The 22,150-nt window shown below is 40.2% G+C and overlaps 1 protein-coding gene across 2 annotated transcripts in view; it reads right to left on the bottom strand.

Annotated features, from left to right (window-relative positions):
* Positions 1-6,922: 6,922 nt before the first annotated feature.
* LOC144692191 (heparan sulfate 2-O-sulfotransferase 1) overlaps positions 6,923-22,150 on the bottom strand; it is a 234,556-nt gene continuing 219,328 nt past the window's right edge. The window contains exons 5-7 of one of the 2 annotated variants that reach the window (XM_078560742.1): positions 20,736-20,833; positions 13,376-13,533; positions 6,923-9,746 (exon numbers count right to left, since the gene is read on the bottom strand). In XM_078560742.1, the coding sequence (XP_078416868.1) occupies positions 9,520-9,746; positions 13,376-13,533; positions 20,736-20,833 (483 nt within the window). In that variant the 3' untranslated portion in view covers positions 6,923-9,519. The remainder of the gene's footprint in view (positions 9,747-13,375; positions 13,534-20,735; positions 20,834-22,150) is intronic. The other variant, XM_078560744.1, reaches the window with a different exon arrangement.

The raw sequence follows: 22,150 nt of genomic DNA, 5'->3' as shown, positions 1-22,150 counted from the left end.
GGACAGTTTTTGGCTGGTTTGGATTTGTCCTGCTTTTTGTGGGCAAGACATAGCTGGGCAGTTTTCCACATTGTTAGGTAGTACCACCTTTAAAAACTTATTCAAAAACCCATCTGTTTAAACTATAGCTTTTAGTTATGCTTAGTTCCTTTCTTTCCAGGCTTTGGATCTGCAAAGCACTCTAGCACGTTTTATTTACATTGAAAATTTTAAAGGATTAAAAGTTGTCACTTCGGGTTTGGGCTGAGCTGTTTCACCATCACTGCTCAAGTTCAGAGGCAACTAATGCCAAAGAATGTCTGAGTAAAATGACTGACCTTCCCAGAAGAAAGATTTTGTAATATCTAAAAAACAGCAGCAATTGGAACACTTCTCAAAAGAATTGCCAGTCATTTTACTCCATTACAATGCTTTGATAGTAATTAAGGCCTTTGCTTTTAGAAAGTGTGTGCATTGGCTTGGCGTTTTCGTGTCATCACAGTCCTAAAGAGCTTCACAGCTAATATGTAATCACTGCAATTATGTGGGAAAATTGGGAAAATATGGCCCCATAAACAGATATCAGATAAAAGACAAGTCAGTTATTTTTATTGGTGGTGTTGCCCGGACACTGGGAGAATTCTCATTTAAGTTGAGCCTTTCGACTTTTTAACTTCTTCTAGAGGTCCCAACCAAAAGAGAATGGCAGTTCTGATAATCCAGCACTCCTCCAGTAGTACACTGGAGTCTAGATCCAGTGATCAAGTGGCAGTAGTGGGATGTGTACTCCCAAGTTGACCCTGAAGTGAGAATAATGCCACTAAGTGAAGCTGACACTTCAAAACTTAAAAAAATATGAACTGAATAAACAGCAAGATCACCAGTCTTGAATAGATATTAAGGCGGTATCAGGGAAACACTTACACACAGTGACACCAGCAAAGTTGGAGTTCAAACAGCCAGTACCTTATCTCATAATTCTTTACATGAATAAAGAGCGATGGTGCCAGAGACTTTGAACTACCTGCAGCTGTATTGAGGAACCCTAACCAACAATAAAAAAGCACGCCGATCAAACTAATGAGAAGAGTTAGATTTACTCTCCATTCACTAACAGTCAATATGTTAGATGACACATGTTCAGAATGGGCATTTTGATATTGCAATGCTGCCATCTAGTGACCACTTCATTATAAAACTTGCTTCATTATTCACATGCTACTTAAGTGGCAAATGAAGCCAGGCGTTTGTAGTTTATTTGATCTGAAAACTCAAGTGCTTGCATGAATTACTGAAATAACAGACCAAACATTGAAGATCAATCTTTCAAAATTAAAATCATTTTCATAGCCTTTTGTTGCAATCCACCATCGTGTTAGAATGATGTAATCAGACAATAAAATTGTTTCAGAAGACAAGTGGGTGAGTTCTTCAATTTCATTACTGGAATTCAGGAACACTTTATGACAATTCCTCATGACAGACGTGACAGTTTGCCATGCTTGTACATAGCTCTTACGCTGTTGGCAAATGCCGTTAAGCATCTTTAACTGATTTGTTCAGCCTAGCAAATGGGGATATAAATCTACAGAGAAACCTCAGCACTAACACAGGCTACTTACACAAATTGATCAAAAGCACCATCTAATATAAGTTTGGATATAGTTCAGGAAATGTGGGCATTTGAATGTAGCCAACATCAAAATGAAACAAAGTGGTTATTATTTGTTATGTTTAGTTTAGTAAAACTGAAGTCAGTATTTTAAGTCTGGTCCTTGTCCCCATTAATGCTGTCCAAAAGTACTTACTGAGGAAAGGAGTAGTTTTGGAGGGGAGAGTGGGGGGTGGTTTACGAGAATATGCAATTGGACTCAAAAGAATTTTGATTATCAGGTGACTGTGCTGTTAATGATTGATGCCATCTTAATGTCAAAAGGGTCAAAACACAGAACTCATCTAATATTGAGAGGTTGCTGATGGCTAAGAAACCTCACGGAACTACAAAAAAGCAGCTGGACACATGCAACACCTTGGCTGAGATAACCATCTGTTAATAAAATGCTGGACATCTGCAAAGATAAAAAAAATTTCAACTATAAAAACAGCATTATATGCCAGCAGAAATTATTCTCTTACACAAAGTGCATTCAACATCATCAGTTGCCTCACAGATATTAGGGTAATATATACTAATATGCTGCAAAAGCACAAAACAGTTCTCAAGGAGAGCTCCATCTGAAACATTACATGTTTGTTCTCATTTTCTACACTTCCTGGTTCTCCTTTTCCTAAAAAGCCTTTTTGCTTTTGATACTTTAGAATCACACTCCAGTTTATTGGGAGGGTGTCTTCTTTAACCATTTTAGAAATGTAATCAAGTCTGTTCCCTCATTCAATTAAACTATGGCTGATCTGTGCCCTATATCCCTTAATATAGTTAGCTTAATTAATCTCACTTTTAAAGGTAAAAAATGAACTAGCATAAAATGTTGTTGCTGAAGAGCATTCCAAACTTCTACCCTCCCTCACACATAGAAGTGTTGCCTAATCTCACCCCTGCAAGGACTAGCTCTAATTTGTAGACTCTGTGCAACATCTTGGTGTTTTTCTGCAGTACATGCCTGGAACAAAGAGAATCAACATGCATGAAAGCTCACACGGTTGAATAGCCAGCTCTCATCTTCAGTCAGGATTAAGCTCCTGGCCACTTCAGCAAAGCAATTAATAAAATCAAAATACTGCGGATGCTGGAAATCTGAAATAAAAACTGAAAATGTTGGAATAACTCAGCAAGTCTGGCAGCATCTGTGAAGAAAGAAACAAAGTTAACGTTTTGAGTCCGTATGACTCTTCTTCAGTGCTAAATGTTTATTATTAATGGAAATACTTGGCCCAGTACAGAACTTTCATGGAAAAAACTGATTATGAAAGATTAAAGATTTGCATGCATTTAGTGCCTTTCATGGGCCCAGAACGACCCATTGTACAGTACCTTTGAAGTGTAGTCACTGCTGTAGCGTAGGAAACACATTATACTGAATGATAGGATCCTTAAATTCCCGTCACATTACTGGATTAATATATATTTCCAATATAATTTACAAATGAAATACATAAACAACTAAAAGATCTCAGTGCTATTACATCAGTTATTTCAAAACTTAAAAAATTTTCCCCATTTGAAACATCATGGGGCATTTCAGCAACAGCCAGCAGAATGTCCTGTAGCTATAGTCTAAAAATGCTTTCAAACATATATTTACATCAGATTATATTTACATTAGATTCAGTAAACCGAGAGCCATAGTGCAGCAGATCCCAATTCATTCTTCATCCTCATTCAATCGGTTTTAACTCTCATTCATTCCATCAGATTATTGATTCAAAGTCAGTCATCAAATGTGGAAGTGTGGCCTTACAGCAGGATTCAAAGGGTTTGCACCATTCAAGGTGTAGTCATTTTGTCACATGGACAAACTTGATAAGTAGGTAGTCTAGCTGATCATTTTCTATCCCTGCTTTGACAGCTTTCTTTTGGCCTGACAGCGTGACTCAGTTTTAGACTACAGTGCTTATAACTGCTGGTTAGGTGGTCCCATATATTTATTGAATACAAGCAATTTTGAAAAATTATTACCTGAACACAGATTAACAAAATTTATAGACATCAAAACAAGGTGATCAGACTACATCTTTAAAATGATACTTTAGCCATAATTAATTTGCCTGGTTAATATTTTATAATTGTCCTTGTACATAGTATATAATTATAAATAAGTCTATTTCTCTGTATGCCATTGTAATGCTGCTTTCATGCATCATTATGATGCATAATCGTCATTATGATCAATTATAATCATATATATGCCCATCTCAGCTTGCTCTGCTTCTTAGTTATTCTCATACTGTAAAATTGTAACAGCAAGGTCACAGCAAAAGGAAAGAATATATGAAATGTTGTTCATAATGCTAGTTTTATGAATAGCTTCAAACATGGTTTAAGAGCTTGCAGTATCTTCTTTGCTAAATAATGCAATACAGTTCACAGCAGGAATGATGGTAGTTCAACCGAAATTTGGCTTCAATCTGAAAGTCAGACCCAAAAGAAGCAGGACAACCTTACCTCATTTTCCACATGGTTACCAACAGGTGGAATATGCAGCAATGTTATTTTATACATTTTGCTGAGGCTACAGGACTCCCAACTGCTGGAGGAAACCTTTCAGGCCATCTTGGCTTCAGCATCAAGGTATGGCTGTGTTGTTACACCATTTTGTTTTGCAGAGAGGAACCTTGAGTACATTTTCATGTGGGCCTACTGCTGATTAATACTTTACTTTTCAGATGGATTGGGAAAAGGGTTTGTCTTAAATTTTGCTCAGGTCTTGAAAATTTTAGAACTATTGTTAAATTTGACTGTACACTTTTTCCCCTATCTGCAGTTTGACCAACTTATTCCCTTCAGATTTATTTGTCTCATGCATTTCTGTCAATATGCAAGGTTCCCAATAGTGATAGATATTTATAAAAAAGCCTTTTAAAATTTGATTTTACATAGAAAGGTTAGTGAAGGGTCTTAGGCACAACTATAGAAAACAGTTACTTTTACATAGCATTTTTCATGACCACAGAACATCCCAAAGCATTTTACAGAAAATTAAGTACTTGTAAAGTGCAGTCATGGTTGTAGTAAAAGTAAAAACGGGAGCCAATTTCTGCACAGGAAGCTCCCACAAACAGCAATGTGATAATAACCAGATAATCTTTTTGTGATGTTGATCAGCGGCAGCTCCTTTGAAATAGTGCAGTGGGATCTTTTACACGCACCTGAGGGAGCAGACAGGTTAAGCAGAGTGAGGGGTTTAGATTGGTGGGAAAAGGGGGCAAGCAACAAGGACAACGAAATGGATAATTGCTATTTTAGTGACAAAAGAAGCTCACGCGTTGCTCGCATTTGTTGCTTGAGGTGAGGTTGAGAAGCCAGGGGAGAAAGATTTAAGAAGGCAGTGAGCTATGGATAAAAGATTCAGGAGTTTTCTAAAGTAGCGGTCAGCTTTGGTAGGACATCTGTCCAGCCAGATGTGGTGATGGATGGTTAAATTAGCTGTGAATCAAACATGCTCAAGTCAGCCTATGCTGTAGCTTGACAGTGAAGGTGGGGGTCATGCCAGGGTTACTCCCTGCTCTTCTTAAAATACAGCTCTCAGATTTTTAACATTCACTTGAATTGCCAGGATGGGCAGACATGATTTCTATTTAATTTTTCAAAGGACAACACTTCTGAGAAAGCAATATTTCTTCAATATTACACTAGCTTTGGACTCAGGATTCCCCAATTATATATTTTTGAAGTACAGTCACTGGATTAATGCTGGAAATTACATGGATTTTTGTGTAACATTGCAGCCATTTTCATGTACCAGCTATGGTTCTGTGGGTAGCACTCTGATCTCAGAGTCAGAGATTTGTGGGTTCAAGTTCCACACCTGAGGCTTGAACGCAAAATTTAGACTGGCGCTCCAGTGCAGAGCTGTACGAATGCTGCACTGTCAGAAATGCCGTCTTTTGGGTGATACCTTAAACCAAAGCCCTGTCTGCCTTTTCAGATGGATTTAAAAAATCCCACCACTGCCCTACTTTGAGGAAAAGCAGGGGAGGTTTCCCTAATATCCTTTATTAAAATTTATTCTTTTACATGATGCAGGCATCACTGGCAAGGCCAATGTTTGTTGCCAATCTCTAATTGCCCTTGAACTGAGTGGTTTGGCACACAATTTCATAGGGCAGTTAAGAGTCAACCACATTGCTGTGGGTCTGGAGTCACATGTAGGCCAGACAAGGTAAGGACAGCAGATTTCATTCCCTAAAGGAAGTTAGTGAACCAGGTGGGCTTTTACAACAATCAACAACGGTTTCATGATCACCATTACTGAGGCTAACTTTTCAGTTCCAGGTTATTAATTGAATTTAAATTCCACCAGCTGTCTTGGTGGGATTTGAACCCATGCCCCCAGAACATTAGCCTGGGTCTTTGGATTACTAGCCCAGTGACATTACCACTACGTCACCATCTCCCCCAAAATATCCAGGACAATATTTAATCAATTAATATTCAAACAATATTTAAATCATCAGTAAAGCAGACGATCTAGTCATTAGCACATCGCTGCTTATGGGACCTTGCCTTATGCAAATTCACTTCCATAATTCCTACGTTACAATGGTAACTACTCTTCAAGTGTTTTCTTGGCTATAAAGCAGTTCGGAACATTGGGAGGTCATGAGTGGCGCCAAGTAAATGCAGGCCTACCCTCTGAAAATTTGAGGTGCTCCAAAATTCTGTTATCCATGTCTTAACTCGCACCAAGTCCCGTTCACATATTGCCCCTGTGCTCACTGACCAATACTGGCTCACAGTCAGGCAGCATCTTGATTTTAAAATTCACATCATTGTTTTCAAATCCCTCAATGGCCTGGTCCTCTGTAATCTCCTCCAGCCCCACAACCCTCCAAGATATCTACGCCCATTTAATTCTGGCCTCCTCAGTATCCCAAGTTTTAATTGCTTCATCATTGGCAGCCGTCCCTTCAGTTGACTAGGCCTTAAACTCTGGAATTTCCTCCCTAAACCTCTTCCTCTGTATCGCACTTTGACGCTCCTTAAAACTTACCTCTTTGAACAAGCTTTTGGTCATCCGGTCTAATGCCTCCTTGTGCAGCTTAGTGTCATATTTTGCTTTATAATGCTCGTGTGATATGCCTTAGGACACTTTATTTTGTTAAGGCACTATAAGTTCTTGAAGTCTTTCTTATGGATGGTATATCACAGGAGTTCAAGAAACAGTTCTGTAGATATTTATCAACTTTGGCATTCGAAGCTAGCTCTGAAACAGTTGCATCATAAAGTTATGAGTACTGAAGTACATATAGATTACAATGCAAAGAGTTTGTATAGTTTTATTTATTGGGGAGCATTTGCATCAGAAAAACTGAAAAGCTACAAACAAAAAAATTATGAAGGAGAAAACCGAAGAATCATCTCTAACTGATTCTACACAATGTGTCGAGACACTGGTGTTGTTTACAATGCACAAATGAATTCAAAATGTACACTTTTTTTACAACATGGATTGTGATAAGGAAGGCACTATTCAGCTGCTTGTGTTTTAAACAGTTATATAGAGCACAATCCATGTTTTCCCAGTATTTACATTCTGTATCTTATATATTTCATGCCTTCAGCACCAATGTTGTGCTCCTTGCATGATGAGAAACAATGATGGGAATAACATCATTCATACATTGGAACATAAATTTAACTACACTTCTAAATATACAGCAAACATCTAAAAGCTTAAAAATCTTCTAACACCAAATATTGAGAATCCCCAAACCAGCTACTGTATGCAATAAATTTATGAAACATATTTTATAGTGGTTAATGTTGAATGCCCCACCCCTCCCCATTGTTGTCAGTGTGCAGGGATTACAGCTCCTCATAGGTCATCAGCAGTTCCACATCAGAGATAGTACAAAAAAGGAGTATGAAATTCAACACGTGACCCTTAGCTGAATACACAGGAGAGCATTCACAGTAATGAGAATTTCAAGTATACAATCCTGGGGGTATGAAAAGTATCATTTTGCTTCTTCTACATCAACCTCCAAAAGATGACTGACTATCAGCTCAATTTATCTACTGCAGAATCCACACCCTTCATTTGGGCCTCATATTTTCATCGTCCCTCCATACCAGGTATCTCAGCTTCTCAGCCATTTAAATGATAGCATAACAGGGTGGTTAGGGAAATCAGCCAATTTTCCTGTCTCTGTCTCGCCATCCCACAGAAACAACATGGCTGACAGCTGACATTGCTGACACAGACATGGGCCAAGTGGCTCCTTTCTGTGCCGGAAATTTTCTATGATCCCATGACAGTACTCAGCCAGGAGTGCAAGATGACCACCAAGGTCTTCAAAGGAGGGAGGTGGTGTGGATGTGGCCACCACTTCCAAAACTCTGCCCTCCCACAGCTGGCAGGTTTGGTGTGAGCTCATTCAAGAGCAGTTTAATGAAATTGTACTTCAATCTGTGCTTTAAGATTCCATGATAGGTTCGGGAACATCTGTCCCCTTTTAACTATTGCTGTTACTTTTTCTGGTGCTGCCGCGAGTGTTCCACTGCTGCACATGATTTTCTGATATAAAGCGATAAACTTCCAATATTGCTGAGAGCCCATACATCTATCTGTATACATAATAGACCCCAAATGAGAAAAATGGGTTAGGTAACAGCAGGGATGGAGTAGTGAGTGGGTGTCCTAACTTCACAACCTCCAATGGCTTTACCGCCCAGCGGAAAATGAAGCCCAGTAAGTCCCATATTTTTAAATATAGGTTCATTCACTTTGGAAGCTGGCAAATTTTCAAAAGAGGCAAAAGACAAGGTAGAGGAACCAGTGAAGTATCTGCAAAAAAGTTCCTCAACCATGGATCTCAAGGTGCAGGGGTTGGGGCAGATTTTCTCAATTGTTAGCATGCAGTTGAGAGATGGAATACAAGGAAATCTCTCCTGTGTGAAATTCAGCAGTGCAATACCCTCACTGAAAACATAGCAAGCCTATAGGGTAAATCATTTCATTTGCGAGAAAAGTACATTTAGAAATGCAATACACTACTCTATTTATATCTTTTTAAATTGGGGTTGGAAATAACAATGAAAACCTACTAACACTGACTCAACCAGAAGGGAAATTAGGCAATGATGAGATTAATTAACACACTGAATATCACCCTCCATTGGGCAAACATCGTTATTTGTTTAAAAATGTTACTTTCTAATTGGTCTATACAGCCATAATTGCTACATAGCACTCTCTCAAAGATGGCATCTCTGTAACTTCCAGGTCTCTGAGCTGGTTTGCCTTTTGTTATATTATTCTCCATGATACAAACAACTGAGGAAATTTTAGCCTACAAATCTAAATTGACACAAAGTACCTAACAAAAGGGTGTACGGTATGTTGAATGTGACGTGTTCAATTACACCACCTGTAATAAAATTGGTGTGAAATAAATACTTCAAACTTTCTTTTGTAACCTTTTGGTCCAAACACATAAAATGTGCAATATGTACAGCATTTCGTCTTTTTTCTTACTCTGAAATTACAATACTTTGAAACACTTTAGAAAGCACCCTAGTAAAAAATAGTTCTACAGGTAAAAGTTTACAAGACACAGGAGTCCCTAAAACAGCACGATCTGATTAGTAATAACGACAGAACGCCATCTACACAATTGGTGCACTGTTTGTGTAAATGGATATCTTTGCTCATTTGTCCGTCAATGCATCTAATGCTTGTTCCTAAAATCTTTACAGATGGAAGTGGCTCATGGCAGATTTGATACAAACTGCAGAATAAGATTCCTTTTCTGCTTTTATTGGAAAAAAAATTCATTGGACTGTTCAAGGTAGCAACTGATTCAGCAGAAAGACTTTTTTTGATGCAGTTCTTCAGGTCACTGTAGTGAAAACTGTTCTTAGTTTGTTTTAGGATAGATTTTTTCATAGAAAAAGCTCTTGCTAAGGAGGTAAAGTTCGCCATCCTTTTCTCTCACTGCGTGAGCTCGAATGAACTGAAACTGTTCCAGAGCAAACTCGTAGAACTCGTTTTCCATTTTCCAGATCTCAGACAGCTGCAGTCTAGCAATGGTTTCTTTAGTAGGCAGCTTCTTCTCTGTTGTTTTTCTAAGATGAGATTTCTTTCCTGTTTGCATGTAAAGGAGGAAGCCAGAAACAAAGGGCAGCCTAAGAGTTTTTAGCATTCAATGTACATCCACACAGGTTAACTCTGTAGGTTAGTGGGCTTTACTTCAGTTGCAAAAATTAAATCATTACAGATTTGTTGAAGCAAAAAACATTACTAATGAAAGAATGTTCCTAAGGATTTGTGAGTTTCCTTAGAGTCAAAAGAGCAGCATAAATCTTATGGAATACTAGTTGTATTTGTCAATTCTTTTCTCTTTTGATTTTCTTTCTCTGAGAATAGGACAAAAGTGGCACAAGTTGGGAAACAAAAATCCACAGTAAGTGGCCTTGCAGTAGCATGCTTATTTGGCTATTCTTGTCCCACATTTAAATCTGGTTCACAATAAACACTGATCCTGACTTTACTTGATACATAAACTTCCAGTAGGTCTCAATGGTGATGAACAATGGGAATCCTGGTCTACTTTTCCCACATCTTCAGCCTGAAGGTACTGAGGCCAATAATACACCCCCGAAGTTTCACTTAAGAGATTGGACAGGGATATTTTAACAGGGACAGAAATTAAGTAAAATATTTTTGAACATTTTAAAGGATAACAGTGCAATGGATTATAACAAAATGGTTAAGAGTAACAGTTGCTAAGAAGATTCTGTTACAAAAGCAAGCGTATTTTTAAAAAATAAATAGATAGGAATGGTCTTTACCTGTAACTTACCTTTATTCCCCGTGGACAATCAACAACTGCTGAAGTGGCCATGAGGAGGCACTTCACAACAACATGGTGAATGCTTCCCTTCCTTTGTGAAGGGGTCCAGCTTGCACCCTGGCTTAGCACCTTCGTGCAGTAAACTCATTGCAGCGAGAGTATCAAGATTTGGGATCACCCACTCTTTAGCATTGTTCCAGCATGTTGTTCATGTACAATCTTAATCTATTAACCAACCTAGTATTGCTTGGGTTCTTAGGGAAGATCCAGTACAAATACAGCTAGAATAAATTGGCCCAGAAATTAAATATTGAAAACTAAAATAGATGGCTCTCACCTTAATTTCACACCAAATAATTTATTTTTTTAATACAACAACCCTCAAAAATATGCTTCATAGAAATTTACAGCGCAGAAGGAGGCTATTCGGTCCATCATGTCCACACTGGTTGGCAAGTAGACACCCGGCCTAATCCCACTTTCCAGCTTTCGGTTTGTAGTCTTGTAGGTTACGACACTTTAAATGCATATCCAAGTACTTTTTAAATGTTATGAGGGTTTCTGCCTCGTCCACCCTTTCAGGCAGTGAGATCCAGGTCCTCACCAACATCTGGGTGAAAAAAATTCCCCTCGAATCCCCTCTAAACTTCCTACCTCTTATGCTAAATCTATACCCTCTGGGTTACGGACCCCTCAACTTAGGGGAATGGGGCCTTCCTATTCACTATCTAGGCCCCTCATTTTTATACACTTCAATTGGGTCTTCCCTGAGCCTCCTCTGCTCCAAAGAAAACAAACCCAGCCTATCCAATCTTTCCTCATAACTAAAATTTCCATTCCAGGCAGCATTCTTGTATATCCTCTATACCCCATCTTGTGCGATCACATCTTTGAGGGCACAGTGAGCAGAATTGCGCACAGTACTCCTGCTGTTGTCTAACTGGTGTTTTGCACAGTTCCAGCATAACCTCCCAGCTCATACATTCTATCCCTCAGCTAATAAAAGAAAGTATCCAGTATGCCTTCTTGGCCGCTTTATCTACTTGTCTAGCCACCTTCAACGTTCTGTGGACGCATGCTCTGAGGTCCCTCTGATCTTCTGCACTTTCTAAATATACTACCATTTATTATGTATTCCCTTGCCTTGTTAACTTTCCCCAAATGCATTATTTCACACTTCTCCAGACTGAACTCCATTTGTCACTGTACTGCCCACCGGACTAGTCCATTGATATCTTCCTGCAGTCTACAGCCGCCTTCTTCATTATCAACCACATGGCCAGTTTTTGGATTGCCTGCAAACTTCTTAGCTTTATCTCCACATTCAGGTCCAAATCATTGATATATACCAAAAAAAGCAAGGAATCTCGTTCTGAGCCCTGTGGAACCCCAAAGGAAACAACCTTCCAGTCACAAAAACACCATCAACAATTACCCTTTGCCTCCTGCCTCCGAACCAACTTTGCATCCAACTTGCCACTTTACCTTGCATTCCATGAGCTTTTATTTCTGTGACCATCCTATGTGGGACCTTATCAAAAGATTTGATAAAATCCATATAGACTACTTCAAATGCACTACTCTCAATGACCCTCCTTCTTACCTCCTGAAAAAATTCAATCATGCTAGTCAGATATGACTTACCCTTAAAAAATCCATGCTGACTGTCTTTGATTAATCAGTGTCTTTCTAAATGAAGATGTACCCTGTCCCCCAAAAGCTTTTCCAATAATTTTCCCCATAAAGAGGTTACATTGACTGTCCTGTAATTACTTGGTCTCTCCTTTTCTCCCTATTTAAACAATGGTACAACATTAGCTGTCCTCCAATCCTCTGGTACCATGCCTGTAGGACTGGAAAATGATGGTCAGATTTCTTCCGCTATTTCTTCCCTTGCCTCTCTTCACAGCTTGGAAATATTGCATCTGGGCCTGGAGACTTGCCACTTTCAAAGATGTTAAACCCCTTACAATACTTCCTTGCTGGGTTAATTCCATTTAATATTTCACAATCCTTGTTTGCAATATCTGTATCACCCTCTCTTTTGAGAAAACAAATGCAAAGTATTCATTTAGAAGCATACCAACATCCTTTGCCCCCACACACTGGTTACCCTTCTGACCCCAAACAAGCCCTCCTTTCTTCTGTTTTCATCTTGCCCTTTATGTATTTATCAAAAATCTGTGTGTTTTCCTTGTCAATATTTTCCTAATTTACATTTTAATTTTACCCCTACACTTTCTATGCTCCTCTAGATTTTCAACAATATTAAACCCTTGGTATCTGTTTATATGTTTCCCTTTCTTTTCCTTTTATCCTCTCCTTTCAGCCCCTTGACATCCAGGAGGCTCTCGATTTGGTAGTCCCGCCTTTTTTCTTCAAGGGAACAATCTCGCTCTGAACCCTTACTATCTCTTACTTAAATGTCTCCCACTGATTTATCTTCCAAGTAGCTAGTTGCAGTCCACTTCAATAAATCACATCTTAGCTTAGTAAAATTAGCTTCTCCCCAATTGAGAATTTTTAATCCTGGTCTATCTTTGTTCTTTTATATCATTATCCTAAATCTAACTGAATTATGATGACTTCCATCAGAGCGCTCCCCAATTGATACCCCCTTCCCTCTGCCCAGCTTCATTCCCTAAAAATAAGTCCAGAACCACCCTCTCTCTTGTTGGGCTTGCTACATACTGGCAAAAATGATATAGGCTTAGCCATAATAGCAACAGTCAATGTGTGACTAGAATTTAGCCCAATTGACCATATGGTTGGTAAAGAAGAAGAAAGCTGTAGACTGCAGGAAGAGATACTGATTCTCAAAAGTCATTTTTCTAAATTGTAGATCTAAAATTAGGATCTCTTACAATACTATTGAGAGATGATCAATACGTTTTCAAGCATGCATCATTTTCCGACTGACCTGTACGATATAGTTCTGTTGCTCCTCTAAAGAAGCGTGGCAATGCTGCCTCCAGGAGCATTATAAAGTCTTCCAATTCCTCAGTTATCCCGACAAGGAGATACTCGTTAACCAGGTTGTATTTGGCTTGCTCCAAAGCCCATTTGCTTCCAACATTCCTTTAATGACAAAGAGTAATGATAGTTCGCTTTATGCAGACAGAAAAAGGATTTTCACAGATCCTTCCCATTTTAATTGCAACTAGAACAGAACAAGCAATTAATCTCTTTCTTTGCTGTCGCAGTGTTACAATCTTATTAAAAACAGCGATGTTTAGGAAATAGGTCACAGGTGCCACTATTTTTACCAAGGTGAATAATGAGCTTTATTTACAATCTTAGACCTTCAAGTCAGGTAGGTTTACTGACACTCTGACAAATACTGTTACTGATCACTGGGCAGCCTCAATTTTGTATTGTTTACAGCCAGCTAGTCATTAGCAGGGTCAGTAGAATACTACAGGCATATTCTACACACCCATGTTGAACATATATCCCATTGAGAGCTGCAACTCCTAAGTTTTCAAATAAAATGCAATTTATGTACTTTGGAGTTGCACCTATTACATCATGGCTTGACAATGCCCGGTCAAATTGGTGATTATTTGCTAATAGCATATCATGAAAAAAGGTGCTCTCAATTTGGACATCTGTGTCAGTGGCTATTTCATAGCAAAGTCCTAGTTGCTGCTACAAGCATGCAAATCCATCTGATCAGCATTCTGATTATCCGAAACGTCTGGCTGTGCATGAGGTGTGAAATCTCACTTTCCAGTGGTCCGTTTTAGCAGATCTTCAAAAGGTGAATGACTAGGATTGTACGATCGTTCCTAAATATAACCAAAAGAACTTTGTTTTAAAGTTGAATGTTTAAGGATGGCCACTAGCAATTCACTTTCATTCTGGGATGCTAGCCAGTTGGCAATTTGTTGTGAGGATTCAAAAGCTTAGACCCATGAAGGATGTTTTGGGTTTTAGTTTCTTAAAACTTATCTTTCGTTAGGATGAAATATTATACCAACACCCATATTATTTCACTGTAGCTTAAGGCTGATCAGAATGTATAAATTAAATGAGACAATATCTGCATACCAAAAATAAAAAAGCAATCTGATGCAAACTAAATTCTCCAATACTGTCTTTAACTATTAATAAACATTGAAACACTGCAGCTTGTAAAAGGTTCATCCTATGCACTTCAATAGCAAACAACCTCCATTCAGATAAAGGGTTTGGAGAAACATCTTGTACTCAAAAGAGCAGAAATTGTCTAAAGACTTTTTTTTCCCCATTCATCATGTCTCCTCAGATCAAACATGTATGGAGGCATAAGAACCTTGACCTCCTTTTACGGAAGAACCAACTTGGGTTCTGCCAAGGATCTCCCCTTGACAGCAAATCAGATCGTGTGAATGTAAGCCCTACGAAACTTCAAAAAAAAAGCTATATCACATGATACTCAAACATGTTACAATAGGATCTGAGACGCGATTGTTTTGGTAGTCACAGTGCCTCGGTTTATTGTCCTATCCAAAGGATAGTACCTCACAGTAGTCAGTGCTGAAGCAAAAGGGCATTAGAAGATTATTTGAATAGAAACACTATGCAGGGGTATGGGGAATGGGCAGGGCAATGGCACTAGGTCATAATGCACATTTGGAGAGTTGGTGCAGACACGATGGGCCGAGTGGCCTCCTTCTGGGCCGGCAAAATTCTGAGATCCTGTGATTATGTGTCAAAGTCGAGGATTCTGGCCTCACACGCCACCCTCTGACTCAGGAGGCATGAGTGCTACCTACTGACCCCAGGTTGAGATTAAGGAAATCAAAGTAAAATTTTCCTTTGTGCCTCAACTACAATCTCAAAGGAACACCACTACTGTACTGCACTAAGGAAGTTTCTACTTTTCACTTCACTCATCCTCATTGCGCCCCTAAGAGAGATTTACAGTATAGTATAATTTGTGCCAAGCGAGCAGCTTTGTGGTGTGGCCCTGTGCCCAAGAATGGAAAAGGCTATTTGATGTGAAGCAGCTTAAAAGTAAGGGGCTTTCAACATATTGGACTGTATTAAATTCAAAGCCCAAATCTTTACGCCAGAAGTTAACATATTAACAGTAACGCTTTGGGCAAGAGAAAATCATTGGCCATTTAGCCTACCTCTCCAAGCTTCCCATGAAGGTCCTTACTATGGTTCTGAAATTCATTTCCTTGTAATACCCCTTCCCAACACAAATTCACCCAGTCCTTCTTTTAAAATTACACAATTTTCACCTAATAAACGTTCCACCACTCTGTCGTCATCTCCTTAAAAATCGGCCCAGATCTTCCATTCCCTGGATCATCGAAGACCAGATGTACTCCCCACCCTCAAACACACGTTAAGACCCCTTGAAAGTCCTGACGCACTGACTCCATAGGGATTGCCTGGGAAGTTTGAACTGATGGGCAACTCTCCTGCTCCCCGGGACCCTCCGAAAAAATCTCTGACTCCGAGTTAGAGTCGAAGGCTCCGGGGAGCAGGAGAATTGACCATCAGAAGTTCAAACTTCTTAGGCAATTCCTACGGAGTCAGTGGGTCAAGACGTCCAAGGGGTCTTAACACGTATCTGAGGTGGGGGAAGTACATCTGAGTTAAAGTCGGAGACTTCGGACAGTTCCAACTTACTTATCTGGATAGTTATCCAAGAAATGTTAGACAGAAACAACTGACCTCCCAAATCACTTACACTGACCCCACTGACTTACACTGACCCCTTTAACCCCTGACCCAATCTAACCTCACCACCTGACTACCCCAAAACAGACCTGACCCAACCTCACCACCCTGCCACCCTACCCCCTTACCTCACCCACTTGCCATCCTGACCCCCTTACCTCACCCATTTGTTATACTAACACCCACATTATTTCACTGTCGCTTAAAGCTGATCAGAATGTATTATATCAGAGGCGATTATCTGCATCCCAAAAATAAAAAAGCAATCTGAAGACAACTAAATTCTCCAGTATTGCCTTTACCTATTAATAAGCATTGAAACACTGCAGCTTGTAAAAAGTTCAGCCTATGCACTTCAATAGCAAACAATCTCCATTCAGATAAAGGGTTTGGAGAAACATATTGTACTCAAAAGAGCAGAAATTGTCTAAGTACTGGTTTTTTTCCCCCATTCATCTAGTCTCCTCAGATCAGACATGTATGGAGGCATAAGAACCTTGACCTCCTTTTACAGAAGAGCCTACTTGGGTTCTACGAAGGACCTCCCCTTGACAGCAAATCATGTTGTGTGAATATAAGCCCTACGAAACTTAAAAAAACGAAGCCATATCACATGTTACTCAAACATGTAACAACAGGATCTGAGGCGCGATTGTTTCAGTAGTCACAGTGCCTCTTTACCCACTTAACTCACCCACCTGCCACCCTACCCATCTACACAATCACCCATTCACTCAGACAGTCATACACTAACACACTGAAAAACTGTTTAAATGCCCCAGCTTTTCAGTGTGTTATGAATACTTAGCAGAATATTGCAGCTAGTGCTGTAAAAAGCAGTTGGATTGAAGATGTGCTCTGCATTTCTAAAGAAGCCAGGATCAGAAGCTAGAAGTGCGAAGCTCCTGCGTGTCGCATAAAAGTACGACGAAGCAGCAATCCGATGGTGATTGTTGCTCCTTGGAGGGTTCAGGCAGTTTTTTTTGCCTGTATTTTCTATTCACAGCCCTTTAATCTTACACCAAACAAAAGAACTAGCCATTAAAATCTGAGACCTCTGTCAAGGCATTCCCTGATCATTCTCACTGTAAAACACCAGGGTAGGCAATCTTTCCTCAAACTCTTTTAAGTTTGGGACACAGCAATGTGGCTCACCTCTGAACCTGCTTCAAAGATTCTGAAACACGGAATGAAAAATGAAACACGGAACAGAAAATGAACACATTATTCAAGATACAGCTTTAACAAGGCCATATAGAACTAAGTTGCAACATTAGTTGCATGCTAACACTTGACTTGCACTTTTCCCCAATCGCGGCAAACATTTTATAAAATTTATTTTTTCATGGGATTTGGGGGTCGCTGGTTAGACTAGCATTTATTGCCCATCCCTAAATTTCATTGAGAAGGTGGCATTGAGCCATCTTATTGAATTGCTGCAGTCCATGTGGTGTAGGTACACCCACAGTGTCGTCAGGGAGGGAGTTCCAGGATATTGACCCAGCGACAGTGAAGGACCGTTGATATAGCTCAAAGTCAAAATGGTGTCCGTGGCTTGGAAAGGAATTTACAGGAGGTGGTGTTCCCATGCATCTGCTGCCCTTGTCCTTCTAGGTGGTAGAGGTCACGGGTTTGGAATGTGCTGTTGAAGGAACCTTGGCGAGTTACTGTAGTGCATCTTGTAGATAGTTATCACTGCTGCCACTGTGCAATGATGGTGGAGAAAGTGGATGCTGAAGGTGGTGAATGGGGTGCCAATCAAACGGGCTGCTTTGTCCTGGATGGTGTCCAGCTCCTTGAGTGTTGTTGGAGGTGCACTCATCCAGGCAAGTGGCGAGTGTTCCATCACACTCCTGACTTGCCTTGCAGATGGCTGCCAGGCTTTGGGGAGTCAGGAGGTGAGCTTCCTGCTGCAGAATTCCCAACCTCTGTCCTATTCTTGTAGCCGCAGTATTTATATGGCTGTCCAATTCAGTGTCTAGTCAATGGCAACCCCCAGGGTGTGGATTGTGGGGTATTCAGCTATGGAAATGCCATTGAATGTCAAGGGGAGATGGTAAGATTCTCTCTTGTTGGAGATGGCCATTGTCTGACACTTCTGTGGCACAAATGTTACTTGCAGTTATCAGCCCAAGCCTGAATTATTGTCCAGGTCTTGCTGCATATGGACGTGGACGACTTCAGTATCTGAGAAGTCGGGAATAGTGCTGAACATTGTGCAATCATCAGTGAACATCCCCACTTCTCACCCTATAATGAAGGGAAGGTCATTGATGAAGCAGCTAAATGACACTACCCTGAGGAACGTCTGCAGTGATGTCCTGTAACTGAAATGATTGACCTCCAACAACCACACCGTCTTCCTTTGTGCTGGGTATGAATCCTACCAGTGGAAAGTTTTCTCCCTGATTCCCATTGACTCCAATTTTGCTAGGGGTCCTTTGATGCCACACTCGGTCAAATGCTGCCTTGATGTCAAGGACAGTCACTCTCACCTCACCTCAAGCTCAGCTCTTTTGTCAATGTTTGGACTAAGGCTATAATGAGGTCAGGAGCCAAGTCGCTTTGGCAGAACCCAAACTGAGTGTCAGTGAGCAAATTATTCCTGAGTAAGTATCGTTTGATAGAACAGTCAACGACACCTTCCATCACTTTACTGATGATCAAGAGTAGACTGATGGGGCAATAATTAGCTGGGTTGAATTTGTCTTGCTTTGTGTGTACAGAACACACCTGGGCATTTTTCCACATTGCCGGGTAAATGCCAGCTTTGTAGCTGTATTGGAACAGTTTAGCTAGGGCCATGGCTAGTTCTGGAGCACAAGTCATCTGTACTATTACTGGAATGTTGTCAGGGCCCATAGCCTTTGCAGTATCTAGTGCCTTCAGCCATTTCTTGGTATTACGTGGAGTGAGTAGTATTGACTGAAAACTAGCATCTGTGATGCTAGGGACCTCAGAAGCAGGCCAAGATGAATCATCTACTAATCACTTTTGGCTGAAGATGGTTGCAAATGCTTCAGCCTAATCATTTGTAATATGTGCTGGGCTCCCCCATCATTGAGGATGGGGATATTTGTGAAGCCTCCTCCTCCTCCAATTGTTCAATTGTCCACCATCATTCACGACTGGATGTGGCAGGACTGCAGAGCTTAGGCCTGATCCGTTGGTTGTGGAATCATTTAGCTCTGACTATCACATGCTGCTTCTGCTCTTCGGCATGCAAATAGTCCTGTGTTGTGGCTTCACCAGGTTGACACTTCATTTTTAGGTATGCCTGGTGCTGCTCCTGGCATGCCGTCCTGCACTCTTCATTGAACCAGGGTTGATTCCCTGGCTTGATGGTAATGGGAGAGTGGGGGATATGCTGGGCCACAAGGTTACAGATTGTGGTTGAACACAATGTTGCTGCTGCTGATGGCCCAGAGCACCTCATGGATGCCCAGTTTTGAACTGCTAAACCTGTTCATAATCTATCCCATCTATCATGGTGGTAGTGCCACACATGGAGGGTATCCCCAGCTTGAAGACGGGCTTTGTCTCCACAAGGACTGTGCGTTGGACACTCCTAACAATACTGTCATGGACAGATGCATCTGCAACAGGTAGATTGGTGAGGACAAGGTCAAGTAGCTTTCTCCCTCTTGTTGGTTTCTTCGCCACCTGCCGCAGACCCAATCTAGCAGCTACGTCCTTTAGGACTCAGGCAGCTTAGTCAGTAGTGGTGCTACGAAGCCATTCTTGGTAATGGATGTTGAAGTCCCCCAGCCAGAGGTCATTTTGTGTCCTTGCCATCTTGAGTGCTTCTTCCAATTGGCTTTCAACATGGAGTACTGATTCATCAGCTGAGGTGGGGGTGCCAAGTGGTAAACAGCAGGAGCTTTCCTTGCCCATGTTTGACTTGATACCACGAGACTTCATGGGGTCCAGAGTCAATATTGAGGACTCCCAGGGAAACCCCCTCCCAACTGTATACCAAGGTGCCACCATCTCTGGGTAGGTTTGCTGTAGTAGTTTTCAGTGCCTAGGTCAATGCCGGGTGGTCCATCCGGTTTCGTTCCTTTAGACATGGAAACATGGAACCCAAACCCCAGATTCTCTTTTCTGCTTTGTTACCTGCAGAACATGGTCATTAAAGTTGTAATCCATTCGCAAGCCTTCTGCTTAATCTAATAACTTTACATTTATCAGTGTTAAACTGCATCTGTCACCATTAAATGTGCTAAATCTGCCAGTTCACCCCAAGATCGCTACTGTCTCCATTGCTATTTTAGTGCCAATGTGTGGGTAGCTTTAGTGTTCTGTGCCCATTCTTGTTCCCTAATTTCATTCAGTATAGGACTTCACAGTCACCAGACAGAAGGGAATTTTTATTGTCATCAGTCCAGGCTGCATTTCAATCCACCTTACAAATTATACTCTGTGAAATAGGTTTACCATGCATGTTTTAAAAAATACTTCTTTCTGTAAATTAATATGCTTATAAAGGTGCAGTACACGATCTGCCAAATACACAATTTATAGCAAGTCTATTTTATTTTTAAAAATAATTAATATTCATTATGAGTTTTAATGGAATACTTTACATTTTCTATTGTACCTACCAACATTCTGAGCTGTGGCCACAAAAGAAAGGAATCTGAAGCCAAAGTTTCTCTGGAGCACAGTCTGACCCACCAGCTGCAACACATTCATCAAATGTCTGATGTAGGGGAGGGTGGGGGAAGAAAGAAAAGAGTTTGCTGCAAGCCAACAGTAAATCAGTGCAAGTAGAAATAAGTGCTGTCAATTCAGACTCTCAAACCAATGCTTCAGAATCCTCATGATGTCAAAGTCAGTATGGCAATCTTAAGACACTACAGGATTTTTAACTCAATTAATTTTGAACATGCTGCAACAAACCACACATCAACCAAACCACTGCAATAAATGCTGATAGCTCCTTAAATTTTATTTGGAACAGAATTCCAATTCTTACACAAATTTAAGTAAACAAAAGTTAAGAAATGCTGATGCGAATGTTTTATTAACCTGCCACTCCTTCAATATTACAACACCAGCTGTGCTTGATAATTTTATTAGATTAAGTCCAAATAAATTTAGTTTGCAAAGTGGTGTACATTTGCCAAATATCCAGTTTAGCAGCATAAGTTGCTAGTATTTTAGAAGATAGATTGTTGTTCTTTTAGATTAGTACAGTAGATTAAGTTGAACATAATTCCAGAATCAATACCATACTTGTAAATAGGTAATTAACATGCTGTCTTATTAACAACTTCCATGAACAGAAACCAAGCTAAAACTGGAATATAAATTTGTTGAAAACTCTGTAGTGATAAAGTGCTAATCATCCTGTGGGGCTGGATGATGACAATGATGTTCAGTGAAAGCACATCAAATGCTATTGGTAACTATCTTAGAGACAGCCTTCACAAAGGCCCTCTTGCACACTGGCCCCTGAAGTGGATAAAGGAAGCTGAGACCTCTGGTAGATCTGGGCCAGCCATATAACGATACAAAACGGCTCACTCCAGTTTCTTAACCTTGGTTTAGTTACGAGTTCACCAATATTTTCAAATTAAGCACACATGGTTGTGTGGATCTGCATAAATCTTTTGTTTGACCTGCCAAAGGTGAAGCTCTTGAGTATCAATGAAGTGATAATAATTGGTGGTGGCAGAGAAACTTCTGGCAACATAATTTCTCAAGGCAAGTGAAACATGGAGTCAATTTTCTGCATAAACAAATCCTTTGCATCAAATAAGATACAATGGCTCCACAAATACAATGTAAGAACACCAAAGTTACACACTGTTGTGCTCTTTCTAATGGCAAGTTTGCATGTCATAGAAAAATCTCTAGGAACAGGTTACCTGATTTGTGCTCTCTGCTTGAAATGAGATGCAACAAAAGGGCTGAATTAAGGGTGAAGGGAAAAAAGGCACCGCAAAAGTATATGGGAAAATAATTCTAAAGCATTTCAAACTTAACTTCCTTTTCTTCCCTCATTGGAAATTAG

The sequence above is a fragment of the Cetorhinus maximus genome, chromosome 17, assembly GCF_964194155.1.
Source record: "Cetorhinus maximus chromosome 17, sCetMax3.hap1.1, whole genome shotgun sequence".
Taxonomy (NCBI): domain Eukaryota; kingdom Metazoa; phylum Chordata; class Chondrichthyes; order Lamniformes; family Cetorhinidae; genus Cetorhinus; species Cetorhinus maximus.
The sequence above is the reverse complement of the archived record's forward strand: the minus strand, read 5'-3'. Positions and strand labels throughout refer to the sequence as shown.